The sequence below is a fragment of the Eucalyptus grandis genome, chromosome 2 (genome assembly GCF_016545825.1).
Source record: "Eucalyptus grandis isolate ANBG69807.140 chromosome 2, ASM1654582v1, whole genome shotgun sequence".
In the NCBI taxonomy this organism is placed as follows: Eukaryota; Viridiplantae; Streptophyta; class Magnoliopsida; order Myrtales; family Myrtaceae; genus Eucalyptus; species Eucalyptus grandis.
The window spans coordinates 57,186,000-57,205,074 of record NC_052613.1 but is presented as its reverse complement, the minus strand read 5'-3'; the positions used below and the strand labels follow the sequence as shown (position 1 = coordinate 57,205,074).

Sequence of the window (19,075 nt, the reverse complement as noted above, 5' to 3'; positions counted from 1 at the left end):
TCGACTTGGTTAGCTAAATTTTTGGATTGGTCACATTTGGTAAGTAATTGGATAATTAGAGACAATTCTGGTGGGAATGATGCTCACTCATCACTTCATTACTTGTAAATATTGTGCACTTACAATTCATCTAACAACCCACCGCAAGCGGAGGCCCTCGCCCGTGACTGGCAATGATTGCAACACCCTTGCCTAGTTTGGGCGAGGGCGTCACAGCCCTCATTAGCCAACAAGCAAGGGTTCTGACCACCCTTGCTTGGACCTGAGCAAGGCCCAATGCCCTTGCCTGGTACTAGCCAAGGTGTAGAAGCCCTTGCCCAAGGCAACCTCTGGCTAGCAACCTCACCAACCAAAGGGCAAAGAAAAAGAAAAAAAAATAGTAAAACATTCTGAAAAAATTTAATAATTATAAAAACAATTTCCACGTTTGCGCCAATCGTGTCATATAGGATCACTAAAATCCATATCAGCAATTTCCTGTCTAAATTGATCAAATTGATTAAATTGGTACCAATGCAAAAAGATTCATGACAAAATTAATACAATTAAAAGATTTAAACTAAATTGGTATCGATCCAATAGGTTTATAACTTTTTTGGTATTTTTCTCCTCACTAAATTAATAAATAACATGACAAAAATTTACTTAATTTCCATTCAAACTAATGGTGGAAATTATCTCCAAATATTTTTCTTTGAAAGAGAATGATTGCAATCTTATTGTATACTCCAATCATACTTACAAAAATTGGATACTTAAAAGTTGATTAATGAAAAATGATTGATTAGTAAAAAATTAAATATATTGCATTGGATTTATGTTAATCATTTCCTTTTATGAGTTGGGACATCAATTCTTTGTATAATTTGTTAGATTTTTTTATTGATCAATCATTTTCTTCATTGATTAACCATTTCAATTTACATAGTGAATAATCAATTCTTGTAATTTGTCCTTTTTATTATTACGCCCCCTTCCATTTTTATATAACCTGTGTTTATTCTTTTTCTAATGTTATCATATTTATTTTTGTTTAGGGGTTAGAGATTAATCCCCAATTGTTGTGCAATTTAGTCACCAAATGAGACACCAAAATTTAGGTGTCAACATCAATGTAGATTAGATTTCACAAGAGTATAAACACATCATCTAAAAGAGTGGAATACATTAAAGTAAACAAGACCATATTGAAATCGTGGTCAAGAGGTAATATGACATGTGAATTATTCAAATGCATCTAATATATTAATTTTCTTTTAACTAATAGCAGAATGTTTCATAGTACATCTTAACTAAGAATGTATTTAGTAAAGTGAAATTAGAAAAAAAAAATCAAAACACTTCAAAAAAATTCTCAACTTGCCTCATTACTTGCGGCATAATTCAAAGGGAAAATCCTGAATAAAGACCCAAAGTGCCTTCCTTTTTTCAAAAGATGACCTGAAGTGAAGTCTGTCTCAAATAATGATCCAAAGTGGTTATTTAGTCTCAAAGAAAGACTCACTCGTCGGCCGGTGAACAGATACATTTCCGATTCATATTATGATGGCTTGATCAGGGGTATTTTTGTCCATTTCTTTTAAAAAATTTCGGTTATCTTGTTTTTTTTTTTCTTGGTCAATGGTTGCACTCTTTATCTCTCTCACGATCCCCAAGCAAAGCCAGTCATGGAGAGAGAAAAAGAGAGAGTTAGAGAGAGAAAGGAAGCAGCGAAGAGGGAGCCAGCCATGTTCTCTCTCTTCTTCCTCCTCCTCCCTCTCCTCGCCGCTTCCGCTGTGCATTCGTACGGCAACGTCTCGTGCCACATCCACTGCAGCGGCCACACCCCTACCGTCGACTCTTTCAACACCACGTGGCTCCCCCACCGCTACTTCATCGGTGGCGCCGCCGACACCGTCTCGGAGCCCCTCCGCTTCCACCAGCCCCAGGAGAAGACACTCCACTACTTCCCCCTCTCCTCCTGCAAGAAGAACTACTACGTCCTCCCCGGCCTCCCCTTCGGCCGCTACTACCTCCGAACCTTCACCGTCTACGACAATTACGACGGCAAGTCCCACCCCCCCGAGCTTTGACACCTCCGTCAAGGGCACCCTCGTCTTCAGCTAGCGCTCCCCTTGGCCCTCCCTTGACCTCGCCGGTGCCTATTCTGACTCCTCGCCTTCGTTCGCTACGGCGAGGCCGACATCTGCTTCTATAGCATTGCCACCGACTCCCTCGTGGTCGGATCCCTGTTGCTCGTCTAGCTCGATCCACTGTCATATCCACGTCTGTGGGCAACGATTTCATCCTGGTCAACTACGGGAGACTAGATTGTGGCACTAGTCAATGGGAGCCAGGTTTAAGCGACGACGCCAACTACTTCGGCCAGTCCTGGCAGTTGGATTACAACGCCTGAACCAACGCCATGTGTAAAATCATCGACGCCATCTCGACTGCGAGCAACGTCGTGGGGACCAATCAGCAACCACTTATTTCCCCATGAAATTGTACCAGACTGTGGTGACAGCCGGTCAAATGGGGGCCCTGAAGTATGAATTGGAGGTGGACGCTAAGCTGGATTACCTGTTATGGTTCCACTTCGCGGAGATCGATCCACGGGTGAACAAGGCGGGCTAGAGGGAGTTTGATGTTCTGATGAACAGAGCGAACGCGAACAGGATCGATATCTATAAGGAGGTCGGGCAATTCGCGGCTTTCGATTGGCATTACACCGTGAAGAATTTGAGCAGTACTGTTTTGAATGTGAAGTCGGTGCGTGTTGTTGGTGCCCCATTGCTTAGCGGAATTGAGAACTACGCGCCGGTCCCTACCGCCGCCGAGGCCACCCTCATCAGATCTGGCAAGAGTCGGCCAGCAAGCCCTCGCCTGCGATCAGCAAGGGCTTGGCGACCCTCGCCCACTGCCGGCGATGGGTGTCTAGCCCTCGTCGGCCCTTCCCAAGTTCAATGGTCTTGAGAAGAAGACGAACAGGGGATGATGAAGATGATGAATAGTGCAACCATCGACCCAAAAAAAAAAAAATAAGACAACCGAAATTTTTTAAAAGAAATGGACAAAAATACCCTTGATCAAGCTACCAGAATATGAATTGGAAATGTATTTGTTCGTAGGCCGGCGAGTGAGGTCTTTTTTTTAGACTAAATGACCACTTTGGGTTCTTATTTAAGACAAACTTCACTTGGGTTCTTATTTAAGACAAACTTCACTCAAGGTCCTCTTTTGAGAAAAGAAAGGCACTTTGAGTCCTTATTTGGGATTTTCCCTAATTCAAATCAACTTTATTTAATATATCGTTCGATATTTTCCCAAGACAACAGTTATTTTGGGTTAGGTGATGTCGCGACCAAAATTTCGGGTGAACCACCTAAAATTTGGCTAATGGATTATTAAACCTAGACTTAACTCGGGCTCTCCGAAGCCCATACCAATTCGTGACTAAAGTTCAAGTTCTTAACATGCAATTGATTTTTTAATCAGAAGTCGCCACTAATCTATTTTTTGGTGGGTTGATTAGAAACCCAAGTAAAGTAACGAGAGTTTCACTTTACTCCTACAAACCAGAGTCTAAGGGTACGGGGACTTGGTTACACTAGATTTCTCTAATGCCATTTCGGTACCACTTCTTTTTTAATTTTCAAAAATGTTTTTGCAGGCAGTTCGGATTGATTTTAAATCTATTTCCTAACATGTGAGGTGATCATGCAGGTGCACAAACCACCATTTTAACACCCAAGAAAGCAATGAAAATAAATAATAATAAAAATTGGGGAACTTACCTTGTAGCAACGAAAGCATCTGCATAGTTAGATTAAAAATTCACATCATTAACCCTAGATATGATTTTTAATTAACGCGCAATTTTTTTATTTGTTTTCACTTAATTAATGAAAATCATGCAATATGCAATGCAATATTAGCTAAATGACCTAATTCTAATGACATACAATTTCTAATTAAATGAACCTAGCAATGATCACTAAATGGCATGCATTTCATAAATCTACTTCATGCACTGACATTTTTTTCTATAAAAAAAAAAAAATACAATTCATCCTAAAGGATTAAAATTAATTTATCCTAAGTCATTTTTTGTATTTTTTCATGAAAATTCGGAATTAGGAAAATGTGAAAATTATTTAACTAGATTAAAATTCTATTTAATTTGCATTAGGAATTAGGTTAAGCCAAATCCTAATTTAAACTAAAATATTATCTTAACCCAAATAATCATAAAATGCAATTTATCTAATATCTAAACTTATAATAAATTAAGAAAACTATTATCTAGAATTAAATTAAGTGCAATTTTACTCTAATATGCAGTGACGTACAAAATATGCCCTAAATCTACATGATATATATATGCGTGATTATTTTTTGTTGTGTTTTTGTTTTATTAATTTCGATAATTTAAGCTAATGAAACAAGAACCTAACATCCTAAATTCATGTTTTTTATTTTTATTATTTTTTTCAAAAATTGATGATAAATAAAATATCTAGTCTAAATATGCAAATCACCATAAAGCACGCAATATTCTAACTCAAACATATTTCAAGATAATTAAAACAATTAAGATCTCGAAAATATCACACATCATTCAGATCATAGGTAATATTCCGCTAGTAAAATCGATAAATTGATCTTAAGCCTTAAAGATCAAAATATCAATTTTATTCCCGCTTGATTAATTACTTCATCTAAAGTCTTATAGATGAAATAAAAAATCCAGGTACGGTTGCAAATCAGGTGATATGTTCGAATTTCCAATCATATATTAAAGACTAATTATACTAAAAAAAAGATAAAGTAAAATAAAATAAACTAAACTAAAAAGAAAAAACTACTTAATGCGTTTTCTTTTTTTTTGTTTTTTCTTTTTCCCAAAGAAAGATGATGATTGCTCTGGTAAGGGGATTCGCCGGCAATGGACTCCGGCGAGAGCAGCAAGGGTAGCTACCGGCGAGGGACTCTGGCGAAGCAAGGCGACGGCGAGGGGCGTCGCAGGGGAGGCTATGGTGTCGGAGCAGAGGAGGGTCGCAGGCGACGGGCACTGGTGTAGACGCGGGTGAGGTTTGCAGCAGCGGCGTGGGTGCGAGGCTAGCTGTCGGGCCCCGGGCGAAGGCGAGTAGCGGCGGTGTGGGCTCCGATGGCGTCGTGTCGTGGTAGGGACAGCAGTGCAACGACAGCTGAGCGTTGGGCAGAGGCAAACAGGGGCGGTGTGGTCTCCGATGCTGTAGATCGGCGATGGCAGAGGCGGAGCTGGGGCGCTCGGGTCGCGGAGGTGGCTAGTGTTGCGGTGGCGTAGCTCCGGCTGGGCTAGTGAAGAACGGACGCGCGGTGGCGAGCAGGCTCCAAGCGAAAGGCTGCAACCGGGGACGCAACTGCAAACGTCGGCGCCGGTGCAGCGACGGCAAGGCAGAGAGGGAGGCGCAACGCGAAGGTGCGGTGGTCGACGGCTCGGTTGCCAGCGCGGGTGGTGCTAGTGCAATGCTCACGGACGGAGGAGGTGCAACGCGAGCGTGGGTAGGGGCGTCCATGCGAAGAAGACGAACAGTTGCTGCTGCTGCTTTTTCTTTTTTTCTTTTTTTCTTTTTTCTGGCCACACATCACTTCTCTGCACTTTTTCTCTTTCTTTTGCTGACTTTTCCCTTTCTTTTCTTCTGCAGGTTGTTAGAAGGGAAAAAAGAAAAAGGGCGTGTTTAAACGTTTCGTTTAAAAATTGTTCTAGGGAATAGAAATAGAAAAAAGTGTTTTTGTTCCAATGAACAATTTTTTACTAGAAAGATGCATTTGGTAAACTTATTCCGGGAATAAAAATAAATAAAAACACGTTTGGTAAATTTATATTATTTTTTGTTTCTTTTAATTTTTTAATATTTTTATTTTATTTTTCCTTTTTCCTTTCTTTTTATTTTTCTTCTTTCGGCGCCCACGGCGAGGCTCGCCGCACGGCGAGGCTCGGCCTCACCTTGGTCGGGCGAGCTTGGCCTCGCCAGATCTCGGCGAGGCCGAGCCTTACTCGGCCCCCGACGAGCCTCGCCTCGCTGGGGCGGCGACACTCCGACGAGGTCACCGGCCCTCGACGGCCGGTCGCCAGCCAGTGACGCTCGGCCTCGCCGGGGCCGGGCGACACTCCGGCGAGGTCGCCGGCCCTCAACGGCCGATCACCAGCCATGGCTAAGGCCAAAGAACCGGCCAAAGAAAAAAGAAGAAGAAAAGAAGAAGAAAAGAGAAGAGAAAGAAGAAGTGTTTCTTCAAAAGTGTTTCGAACAAGAAACAATTTTTTTTTGTTTCTCATTTATGTTCTTTTTGTGTTCCGGAACACAAAATTAGATTTTGAACAAAAACGCAAACAAACGCGATTCTATTCTTTTTTTTCCCCGGAACAAAAAAATAAAATTTATGTTCTTAAACAGAAAAAAGAAACGAAAACATGCAGCCCCAAAGACTCTTGGACAAGAAAATGGGGTTTCCTCTCTTTTATTTTTTTTTCACTTTCACGAATCCTCTTAGCTCTTTTCACGAAATTTTTAAGCGGATTCTCCCCCAGTTACGAAAAATGAAGCTCTCTTTTATACTAATTCTAAACGACCGTTTTGTATGGCATTTTCTGAGTTTCCATCTTCTGTCGCATTAAATCAAAAATGCAAATCAATGTGATTTCGCAATCAACTCGATTTTGCTCCGATTTATTCCTTTTTGTGAAAATTCTTGCCCCTTATCCACTTGATTTTTAAATTGCTTCTGCATTTAACAAAATCTGAATATCCATCAGAATTCTAATTTTCCCTGCATAATTCAATCAAATCAATTTCCCCTATTTTCAAAAAATGCAATTTTATTTTTCCAAAATTAGGTGTCAACAGGTGAAAAGTAGGATGGTGTGGAAATGAGAAGAAAAGTAGTGGTGGTTTTTTATTTGATGGACCAAACTAAGCTCGCCCGGCCATGTTGGGCCAAACTAGGCCCATAAGAGAAAGATCCATGAGAGGAAGAGAGCAATTATTTTTTAAGTGAAATTAACTGTAATATATAAATGAAAAAGGAAGAACATTGAAAGAAGTTTTTTTTGACATAATACGTTATTTATCTCTTTTTTGAGACAATAATGTACTCCCTCTTGAAGAACGAAACTCCAAGACTTCAATTAATTCCTCTAAGACTACAACAAATACTTAATCTATGGCAAATAAAGTATATTCGTCTTCGTGATATGTCTTTTGATCGATGTTATATGTTTATTGGGCTTGTTTCCATGTTGTTTTTCAGTATTCGGTCATTTGAGTATTGGTTCGTTTTTCAATAATACGTTTCCAACATTGGTATCGGAGCAATGTTGTTCATGTTTCTCCGATCATTGTTAATATTTATAATTTGTTTTTGGCCAAAATTTTGAAAAACGTTGCCGTCGAACGCTCGGGCATGGAGATCCTGACACTTACCTACTATTCGCCCCTCCTTTTTCTATTTTTCATGAATCAAAATTTTTTTGGATAATGCAAGGTCATAGTTCTTATCGAGACGCTACAAACGACAAGTGGCACGTTGTTGGGGGCCGCCAGACGCACCCCCACACACGATCGGAAGGAGCAGACATTGCATGCACCAAGGCAATTTCCCGAGCACGTGTGCGGCACGCATGGGGTAAACCGCGGGCTTGTGCATGGCATGCTCCTGCATGAATTTACTCTTTTGCCCCTACTTTCTTTGCATTATTACTGTTTTGCCCCTGTCTATGTGTTTTTCCAATTATGCCCTTATTAGTTGTCCATCATGCTTGCAGCCTTGAAAGTTTCATGTCGCACGCGGTTAATGTCGTTTTATGGGAAGACAGAAACGGATAGCCAGCAAGACAAGAATGCTGCTAGATATGTCCTCTCGCGAAATTCTTCATCAACTCCCAACTCCTGCAATGGTTGTTCTTCGTGAGTCGGACGCTACAGTTCATTTAATTTTGCAGGTAGGATTGTGTTGTCTTTCGAGGTAGAGGCTTTGCATACTTCTGCTCTCCCCTAAACCAAAATATAATCCACTTTTCGAGCCTAATTAGTGGATTCCCCCTTTCGTCTTGTGAAAAATGATGACAAGCTGCGAACAGGTCCTCGCAGCTTCTTGAAAAAGGCCTATCATCCCGACTCGGTTCCTTGCAGCTTGGAATGACTTTCTCAGTAATGATCGCCATATATAGAAAGCCGGGGCAATTTAAAAAGGTTCGCGAGAGAAATCAAGATAAACCCTCCACATGTGTTCATCTATGTTTTGTCATTGGACACCGGGCATCACAAAAAGCTCGACAATGTCATTGTTCCAATCAGATGGATACCAAGATCTTTCAACAGCATAGTTGAGATAGGCATGCAATAAGTCTTTCTTACGCCTCAGGATAACGTCCTCAAGCTATTTCCAGTATTTTGGAATGTACAAAAACTCACCCAAAATCTTGAGGGAACAGCCCGATAAGCTTCACTGGCAAAAATTCTTCTCAGGGACAGATGAACTCGGCTTGGAGGAACATGTATGAGTAGGAGACAACAAAGAAAGTGCTTGAGTGGAAGATGACCGTCGTGCTGCTTCGCTCGTCCAAGATTTTGGATGGCTGGAATTTACGAGCTTAGCACAGGAAGCAGCAGAATGGCCAGCCATCCGTCTATTAACAAGAAAGGTTAAATCATTATCAGCAACAGCATCTTTGTCATCCAAGGTTAATAGCATTTCTAATTTGAATCATTGAAGCTCCTTGATAAACACTATCGCAATGTCCTGGAAAGAAGCAAAAGTATACGAAATAATATGAAAATGCAAAATTCGCATGCAATAAAGGACGAAGGCATTGTGAGTTCACTTCTAACACTAGGAGATGTCACTGAATGAATGATGGATATCACCAGAATTCTTTCCTAGGAACATCCCCTGAAGTGAAGGTAGTTGAGCTTGATATAGCTAGTATAAGCACCTAGTGGGGGGTGAATAGGTGTAAAAATAATTTCTCGAGATATGAAAGCAATACTAGGTAAACAATAGAAAGGAAGCTCTCCTTTAGTTAACAAAACGAACTATGATCAAAGTAAAGCAGAGAGTAGTGAAGAGAAAATTGAACACGGGGTTTATAGTGGTTCGGTTTATTCCAAGCCTACGTCTACTCTTCTGCACTGACAGCCCACCGACTGGATTTCACTATGAACAAAAAAGATGTTACAGCAATGCTTTCCCTTGATTCCACAGTGTAGATATTCTACTACACTTCCTCAAGGTATCTCAAAATATAGACTCTCTTTTGCGTACAAGATTTCGCTCAATAAGTGAATTGATTAAGAATCAAAGAGCTTCAGACTTTGGAATTCTTCTATCGTGTACCACCTCGAACAACTAGAACGGCTTCCTTTTATACTCCTTTGTGCCATCATACCCGTTGGCACTTACCAAAGGAATTCTTCAAATCCTCCCGTTGGACAGAATCAATTAGGAAGATCATTCGAGCTATTAGAGGAACATGTCGATAGCCCATCAATCCCGCTCGCCCATACAATCAGGATCTTGGTTTCCATAAATAGAACCTTCCAAGAATATTTCACCAATCATCGGATCTTTAATCATTCTTGATTCGAATAAAGGAATCCGTTATGTCATATCCAGCCAAGAGATCTTTGCCAGTCGATAAGGCCAAATCCTTAATGAAGCAGTTCTGGATAGCCTTTCTTCAACGGATTAGAAACTGTCAATGAGAATAGACTTTGAGTCTTGAGTCCGGTAGTCCGAGGTCTTCGACTTTAATAGTAGAGTCTGCAAAACTTCATACTAGACTGATAGAAACGTTTTGTCAGCTTCAAAATATTCCAGAAAGATTTCTCCAACAGAGCTTACCAGGGATTAGGAACGTCACTATGTGATGGATGGATGTAACCAGAGCTTCTTTCTAGGAATATCCATTGCGCAAAGGAAATGTGGCATCGCTAACATAGAGGGATATCGCTGCGCGATCGATGGATCATGCCAAAACTCCTCTCTAGGAACATTTTTTTTTTTTTTTGGTGACCTAGGGAACCTCCGTGCGCCGCTTCGCGGTGGAGAGTAAACCTTGGGATGGGTAGGGCCCCCACCGCTGGCCCATCCACAGGTAAGACGCGCGTTGAGCATTGAAGCACTGCGTCCACGAAGTCTCGAACTCTTCCCCTTGGAGTGGAGGGTACCAAGCCTTAACCGCGCGGCCACCGCGGGCGGTGGTCTCTCTAGGAACATTCACTGCTTCAAAAATGACCAGAACATTACTCGGCTAGTTTTATAGTTTGAATTTCGAATTAAACAAACTCGGCATAGGGGGATCGAACCAAGTAAGCTTAGGGCGCGTTTGGTAATGATTCTGTTCCGTGTAGATTCTGATCACAACTGATTCTTTTTTATTCTATTCCCGAGAACTGATTTTAAGCATTTTAAGCGGTTTGGTAATTGTCCAAAATTTCTAATTATGGAATAGAATTGTGTTTGGTACCGTACTCATTAATTCTGTTCCAAATCAATTTTTTTATTTTTAAATAATTTTTTTACTTTTTTACTTTTTTACTTTTCTTTTCTTTTCTTTCTTTTTTTCATTTTTTCCTTTTTTTTTTCCTTTTTTTTTTTTTTTTTCCTTTTTTGCTTTTCTTTTTTTCCTTTTTCTCATCTTCTTCTTCTTTCTTGTGGCCGGTCGCCGGAGCGTCGCCGGCCCTCGGCAAGGCCGGCCCTCGTCGGCACCGGGCGAGGCTCGCCTAGCCCCCCGGTGGCCCCGCCGGCCTCGCCGGGCCGGTGGGTCGGGCAAGCCTCGGGGCCGGGCGTCGCGAGGCTTGCCCACCCCCCGCCTAGCTCCTCCCGGCGAGGCTCGGCCTCACCAAATCTGGGGAGGCCGAGCCTTGCCGGTGGCTGGGCTTGCCTCCAGCGAGCTCGCCGAACCTCACCCTGGTCTAGCGAGCCTCCGGCAAGCTTGCCGAACCGGCGGCGGACGGCGGCGACGGACGGCGGACGGTGGTGAGCGGTGGTGGACGGCGGTCGCGAGATGGCCAAAGGGAAGAATGAGGGTTCTTGATTTTGATTCTCAAATTCGTTCCCGGAACAAGAATCAACTTTTTTTTTGTTCTTGATTCTATTCCCAATCTGTTCCCGGGAACAAAAATTTTACCAAACGCGATTCTAGGCCTAAACTGATTCCGGGAACAAAGAATCAGAATTTGGCCCTATTTGAATGGTTACCAAACAGGCCTTAGTGATCTGGCTAGGGCTATTAATTAAACGGGTCGCATGGCTGCAGCTCACAGTAGTTGATTATTGGGCGTCAACATAAATGGGTTAGATAATTGGGTATGGGCCTCATCATGGGCTTTAAAATATTCCCAAGGATTGTTAGGGAGGAACGGCAACAATTTGCTGATATCTTAAATCTGTACAGGATCAATATCTTCCTCAAAACTCAACCAACTAATATTGAATCAACATCCACAGCAACCAACCACAATATTTTGGCAATATCAACCACAAAACCAGACCCCATCACGCATCATATAGTGCTCAATATAAAATAACAAACACAAAATATACGTGGAAATCTTTTTTAAAAAAAAAATTGCGGGGCCACGCAAATTTTTTCCCTTGCGGGATCGTCTCTCTTCCCCCTTTGTTTCTATTCTACATACTCCAATTCTGCTGCTCACTCTTCTTTCTTTTGAATATTTTCCTTTTTTTAAAGATGATGAGGCGGGCCCCATGAGGCGAACTCAGCCAATAAATTTCCCTCCCCGCCTCATGAGGGAAGCTCCACCATGCCAGCTTTCTTTTTCTTGGAAGTCAAGTTTAAGATTTGTTCATCGTATTAGATCCATTATTATCGATGTAACTTTCTTAAATAAAAGAGCTTCATTTCTAATTTCTCTCGAATCTAATGACGTTTCACATTGATATGCTTCAACCTTGAATGCAACAAGTTTTTTTGCTAAGGTAGATAGTTGCATAATTAGAGAAACAAAGACAGAACCCACAAATTTTATATGAAAAACCCAATGTGGGACAAATCAAGGGACCGCTCAAAACTCCCACTGGTTACTAAGTACACTAGAGGCTTAACACATGAACGATACAACAATATATTATCATCACAGTGGTGTATTAACATAAAGAAGCTCAAATAATCTAACCATCACCACAGAGATTGAGAGATAAATTGGAGAATGATTTCCAGAATTAGAACCATTCACTTTGTAGCTCTTGGTCTCACAAACAACATAATAAACCGATTCCAACAATCTTTGTTGGAGGGATGCTGCTTCTTCTCCCTCGTAGAATCATCATTCCCTCTCCCTCCTTTCTTTCTATTCTTCATATGAGGGGTGTGCAAAATGGATCACCCACATCAAGAACCACCCGGTCCGGACCGTCTCCATATTTTTCTTTTTATTTCTTTAAAAAGAAAATGGTGGGGTTAGTTTATTGTTTCCGAGAAAACAAGAAAAAAAAAAGCAATGACCGATCCAGTCCGGTCGCTTTTTGTTCTTTCGAATTATTTTCATTTTCTTTAAATGATGATGAGCCGGGCCCCATGAGGTGGACCCAGCCCAATAGAGATAATATAAAACGTCTCCTACTTCATCCGCCAGAGTTATTATCTTCATGATGAAACCTCACTTGGTCAACAAAAATCACTAAAGCGAGTGTAATTTTCACTGAGCATAACTGCTAGAGATTATTTATAAAGATCGGCAATGCAAACATGCACCTACATAAAAGGATGACCATGGTTCAGAAGACTATTTTTATTGTAACACTCGATATTTATTTATCTCATAGAAGTCATGCCATGGGTGGCAACTCACATAATCAACACAGCTCATGACATTCTTCTGTCTAGAGTAGAGTAAGTCCAAGAAAAGGTCAAGAAAGAAAAAGAAAAAGGAAGCCAACCAAGAGCAACATAAAAGGTGATAATTATGATGATTATATCGTTATATGTTTAAGCTGCAGACGGAGCAGTTCTCTGTTGAACGCCAGCATCAGCCTCGGCCTCAGATAGAGCAGCAATGAAGGGCCCGAACTTTGTGGAGCTGTCTGAAGTGGCGTTCTTGTAGTTCAGAGCTTCATCCTCATAGATGTCCCACCATTTCTTCACCAGCATCTTGATGTCTTCCCTCTGCATGTTCTCTTCCAGCCCAGTGTACCTCCATGGCTTTGACCCCTATCATTGATCAACAAAGTAAAAATTGGCCTAATTAAACACCACCCGTTAAAAAACCTAAGTTGGATTTTTGTTTAACATATTTTCTGAGGATATTTTCTGCAGACAATATCAAGAAGATAGTTTCTAATCTCAAGATATTCAATGCAGATCTTGTGAAGATACAACTGATATAGACATGAAGCAAAAGGAACGTTCTGTGTCCAAAGATAGAAATGGACTTCATTTGTTTTATACTCTTGTTATTAATGGCCTACATATCTTAAAACACAAAATTCTCGTGAGAAGAATCATATTAGCAAAATCCCAGTTTGGTAATTAATTGCCTACATTCAAGTTGGATTGTATAGCTTTGTGCTAGTTAATATAAGAGAGGATTCACTCACCGCCGCACAATAGTGAACAACCTTCACTCGCTCAACATCAACATTTTCTGGGTGACGCCATAGCATCGCCAAAACAAGGTTATACGTTGGAGGGATTGGCTTGTATATATCCCTGAAGTACATGTTCAGAAAATCCTGCACGAAGAAACATACGCTTACATCCCATTAGTACAAGATATACGTTGTTAAGCGGTCGTTTGGGTCAATTATAGTTAATACGGTCTGCCAAGCAAGTCTGGTTTAATTGTTGCACGCCCAGAACTACATGATGCGTGACTAACCGAGTCATCTATGGCGTATTTAGAGCAAAAGTTTCACATAATTTTTTTGTTCATGTACATGCTGAGTCGGACTTTCAGAAGCTTCTTTCAAATACAGAATGCCATGGTTGAGTGTGACTTGACAGAGACCGCAACATTCTTATCAGAGTGTTGTAATGAAGGGGCAATCATGCAGGCAACGATGTCTTGTAGCTAGAGACCAAAGGTACATCCAAAAAAACATACGAGCTATATGGACAGCCTCAAATTTGTGGCTATGATGATGTGGTCTAATATTTCGAATTCTCCCGCTTAAAGTGTAAACATATCTATAATCAACAATTTCGCAATGCAAATTAGCACGTTTAAAATGAAAGCAATTGACTAGGGTTTTTGTATACCTGCTCAGCAAATGAGGTAGGAGAGGTGACTTTGACGGTCTTCAACAGGTCAAGGTAAGTCAAGAGATTGGGCTCGAACACAAACATGCCCGCATTGAAGTACAACGGCGGGGGCGGGCCGAGCTCCGGGGTCCACGGCACACGCTCGGGGCACTGTTGGCAGTATCCGACCTTGTACTGAAGGGACGAGCTCCAGGTCTTCTCGCAGAAGCAGTCCATAACCGCGTAGAAGAAGCCATCTGGCGCATCAAAGAGGTGATCAATGTTGTCGAAAACTTGTATGTCTCCATCCAAGTATATCATCTTTGTGTACTCCACAAACTGCGAGCCGAACCGACAAAATTTGATCAAGTCATTGTCCCGAGTAAATGCGGATCACATGTCGAATATTTATATGTAAGTTGCACATGGAAAAGGAAACAAAGGGGGATATCAATCAAAAATTGAATAGATTCCTGTGAAGATATTTTTTTTAAAAACAACCTTTCCGAAAGGGCTTTTAAACAGGATTTTTTTTCATCCAAAAAGGAATTTTAAACAAAACCAATTGCAGAAGTCTAAGTCAGATTTCTGTTTTCACGATAAGGAAATACAAAAAATTGGAGAATAGCGTCTTAAGGTACAAAAAGAACATACTGAAAGCATACGTGAATATAGAGAGACGATGGTTTGATGCATGTAATTGTTTTTTTAGTTGTGAGCGGCAGATTTGTATTGAACGCAGTCTTTTCCATTACCTCCCAAATGCGAAGCTTCGAGTAGTTGATGACATAATAGGCCATGGCAAACTGGGCCTGGTTCTCGGGGGGATACACCGGCTCGATCTCACGGACGATGCAACCCTGCGACTCGAGGATCTGGCGGTGCTCCTCTGGTACGTCGGGCAGACACGCCACAACAAGCGGATACGCCGCCTTCGACTTCCTCAACCCCTTGGCCAGCCCGACCACGCCCTTCACGTAGTCGCCGTTCCCGGCCAAGAACGTAACGTACGCTCTCTTTGGCACGTTGCCGCCAGCGATGACTTCATTCTCACCACTCACTGCTTCGGTCATTGCCACAGGCGGTGCCATCCTATGAGTTCAAGAAAAGAGCGCAAACGAAAGAGATGATGATAACTAACAAGAAGTTGCAAAACTTTGAGGAAGAAAGGAAAGGAAAGGAAGATATGGAGTTTTGGTTGTTAGGGAGAGAGGTCGGGTGTTTATATAAGCCTGGAGAATGGGGGCCGAAATGGGAAGAATGAAAAGATATGGTGGGGAGAAAGATGGGAGCGAATTGATTGGTTTGTGATTTCATTGATCATGATTCTGTTTTTTTTTTCCCTACACGTGTCCTACAAAGAGAGAGGAATGTCAGATTTTCTTTTCACTAAAGAAAAAATCACTGGGATTCGCAACAGTGGCCATCCTTCCAACGTGGAAGGGGGAGGTAAGGGGTTCAAATCCCTACCTTCTCATTTCCAACACGACGCATTAAAAACCAAGGTAGCTTTAAATAAAAGAGAGTAATAGAATCTAGTGTTCCTTCAAGGAAAAAATGTCCTTTCTTGCAAAAAAAGATGGGGAAAAATACCAACCATGGATTCAAGGATCGAGATTCACTCACCATGAATATACTCAAGTTTTTTTTTTATTTCCTTGTTTAGTTGGATAGAATAATAGTTAAATTAAAGAAAGACAATGACGGCGTTCGTATGCCTAAGTTTTTGGAAATCATGCTTGATCGGTGAAATTGCACAATCCTCATCTTATTTCATTCCTTTTCCACATTAGTCGAAACTTGAAATTAACATGGAATCTTCATTTTATTTTATATCTACATAATATATAGGTAATTACAAAGTTGAAACCAATGAGAATTGACTTTCTTAAAAGATCAGCTTCATCCAAAGGCGTGGAATCTCGCGGTTCGATCTTTGTTTTTTTCCTTTTTTGGGGGATAATTAAGCAATTCATATTGTTTATATGCCATTAATCATGTATATAGCATAGCACAGGGGGACCTGGAGAGCATGTCTGTGATTCGGAAACTAGTTTGGATAATATCTACCTCTCCTATGTGTAATACAAAATAATATCAGCATATATGATGATTGGGCTAGTGATAAATAAAGGAGTTCAACTGTGTCCCGCGAATTCATAAGAACGTTTGAATGGCTCATGCTAAGCTAGCTAGATAAGGTATAATTCATGTAATGAGATTTCCTGACTATTAACATTATTATTAAGATTGTGGTGATGGGCTTGCCAACCTCAAATTTTTGAATGACAGGTGATGCCAAGTAATTATGATTCAAATTAAACATTCTGCCTAGAAAAGATTTTTATGGCCACAATCACTTATCGCCATTTCATGTCCTTTCGTCAATAAATGAAAATAATATCAATGTAGACAATGTAGAAGCCGAAGACATAAGCAGGTCTTGGCGATGCTTGAAAACCAGTTCTCAATACCTCTTTTTCCATCCGGATGTTTGCGACACTCGTGTCAGTTTGAGGTCCCTTTAGGATATGCGAACACCAAAAGGAAAGGTAACAGAACAATATGTTCCGCACGATTCTAACACTTTTGCGAACAAAGAAAACGTATATAAAAAGGTTTTCTCAGCATCCGAAGGCATTATTAGGGTTTTCCAAAAGGTGGGCAACGAGATGCAGACGTCTCCTGTCGTATTACACAACTCGCCAGCTTCTGGCAGGGGTGTCTTTCGCCACAATACATCGACACCACTTGTACAAGGACCCGAAAATGAAAGTCCCAAACGGACTCGATGAGAAGCTTAAATACTGCAGATTGTTACGGATTTAACTAGAAAATTGATGTGCTCGATGATTCAGTACGTGACTTGGCAGGAACACGTAGTGCCATACCCCTATCATTGCATGATAGAAATAGTCTGCACTTGCCAGCATGATGCAATCATGGCCAAAGCAATTGTCTTTGGCGAGCAAAAATATCTGTTGTAAGTTGCCTTTCGATTTATTGGCCAAGGAACGGACTCGTATATATTTGGGTAGAAGACACGATATGGATTTGCCATCCACGACATCATTAGTTACAAACAATGTCTTTTTTTTCGGCTACCGACTGGATTTGGACTTTTATCTTGCCTAATTTACGCTATTGATGGGTTATTGTATGAAATCGGAGTTTCCATTTTAAGTTGGCTTTTGGAAGAATCTGCACATTTAAGAAATTTATTGCGTGTGTATCCATGAATTGCACCACGTAGAGATAAGCTTTTCTTTTCCTTTCCTTTTCTTTTTGGGGTATTTTGGGGTTGTCATTTCCATTTTATTCTCCATACGAGCAAAAAGAAAAATGTAGACCTACTTTCGCTCTCCTCACATGTTGTAACAACAAGTGTACATAGTGGCCAAAAGGTTTTTGTTGGGATGTGCTTTTTTAGTTGCAAATAGAGAGAGAGAGAGAGAGAGAGAGAGAGAGAGAGAGAGAGAGAGAGAGAGAGAGAGAGAGGACAATAGCGACCATCCCCTCTTGCTTTCTATGTGAAGAGAACATTTAGGATTGAGCATATCAAGATTGGGAACTCTTGGACTCCGTTTGAGCTAGGATATGCAGATAAGATACCATATATAAAGACAGAAAATTCCCCAATTCTTTCTTTTATCTCTTATACCTACTACTGAAAAAATATCCAAAAATCTAAACTTATATTAGATTGACCAATTGAATCTTAAACTTTTCAATTTAACCATATTAATCTTAAACCTTTTGATAATTTGCCAATTTAGTCCTACTAGCCAATTTTGGCAAGAAATCATAAACGTAATTGCAAATGGTTTATGTGTAATATGATTGAAAATTTCATCATTCTCTATAATTTTTTATTTTTTTTTTAATTGTGGGTTGGCGAGGGTCATGGCCCTCCTCAGTGTTCGGCAAGGGTTTGTGACCCTTGCCTTGATCTAGTAAGGGCCTGCAACAATCATTGTTGGCCCACAACTGACAAAAAAGAAGGAAAAAAATAATTAAAAATAGGAACTTTAGGAAAAAAAAAAATTATCTACATGAACACCAATCATATCATGTAAGATAGCCGGAGTCCATGTTAACGATTTTTAGCCAAAAATAGCTAAAATTGCCATATTGGCAAATCGTCAAAAGGTTTACGATTATATTTGGCAAAATTGAAAATTTTAAAATTGAACCGATCGTTGTACAGTAGATTTGAGACTTTTTGGACAATTATTTCCATACGTTTAGATGAGGGGTTAATTACAACAAAAAATAAAAAAGACCGGTAAAAAAGAAAGGTTTAATATACTTTCCCATGAAGCGAGGCCGAAGCACACGGTCAAATAGATTCAGAATCGTAGGAAAAAGAGGAGAATCAACCTAGCGAAAAAAGGAGGTTATGCAAACGAAGGAGCAAAGGAATATGAGCACCAAGCCTTAGCAAAACTCCCAGAATATTATCTAAAGAAAGAAACGCATTGCATCGACAATTATGGAAGGATCGATAAGCCTATTTATTGTAAGTAAATATCCACGCCTAAAGTCCTGTCAAAATCGTGATGAAAAATCCCAAACAATTTCTGAATCTTTCTCCCTAACAGAAAATGATATCGATTGAAACATATCTCGTCTTCTTTTATGGAAATGGATTTCCTATTTGCAATAAGCAATTTAAGACAATCCAAAGAACGCGAACGGGCCGAACTGCCGAAATTTCAGGACAGGGAGAAGAGACCTCAGGTCGCAACAATTGAGGGATCGTAGAAGCTCATCGACAATGGCCGACTCCTCGAGAGCATTGCCGAGAAATGACTGAGAGAGATCCATAACATCTAGTCGAAGCCCAACGAT

At 40.7% G+C, this 19,075-nt stretch overlaps 1 protein-coding gene and 1 pseudogene across 1 annotated transcript; one reads left to right on the top strand and one right to left on the bottom strand.

Annotated features, from left to right (window-relative positions):
- Positions 1–1,667: 1,667 nt before the first annotated feature.
- LOC104435748 lies at positions 1,668–2,955 on the top strand (annotated as a pseudogene).
- Positions 2,956–12,752: 9,797 nt separating this feature from the next.
- On the bottom strand, positions 12,753–15,438 carry LOC104434103 (galactinol synthase 2). Its single transcript, XM_010047065.3, has 4 exons — positions 14,980–15,438; positions 14,243–14,563; positions 13,582–13,716; positions 12,753–13,195 (listed from the first exon to the last, which is right to left on the bottom strand). Exons 1-4 carry the CDS (start codon positions 15,313–15,315, stop codon positions 12,974–12,976), a joined length of 1,014 nt encoding a protein of 337 aa, XP_010045367.1. The 5' UTR covers positions 15,316–15,438; the 3' UTR covers positions 12,753–12,973.
- Positions 15,439–19,075: the final 3,637 nt, after the last annotated feature.

Bases quoted from the DNA above. Each gene is read 5' to 3' on its own strand.
- LOC104434103 (XM_010047065.3), bottom strand. From the start codon at position 15,315: ATGGCACCGCCTGTGGCAATGACCGAAGCAGTGAGTGGTGAGAATGAA. The intron at 14,564-14,979 runs GTAATGGAAAAG...TTCGGCTCGCAG, and splicing joins CGAAGCTTCGCATTTGGGAG to TTTGTGGAGTACACAAAGAT. The intron at 13,196-13,581 runs GTGAGTGAATCC...GATCAATGATAG, and splicing joins TTGTTCACTATTGTGCGGCG to GGGTCAAAGCCATGGAGGTA.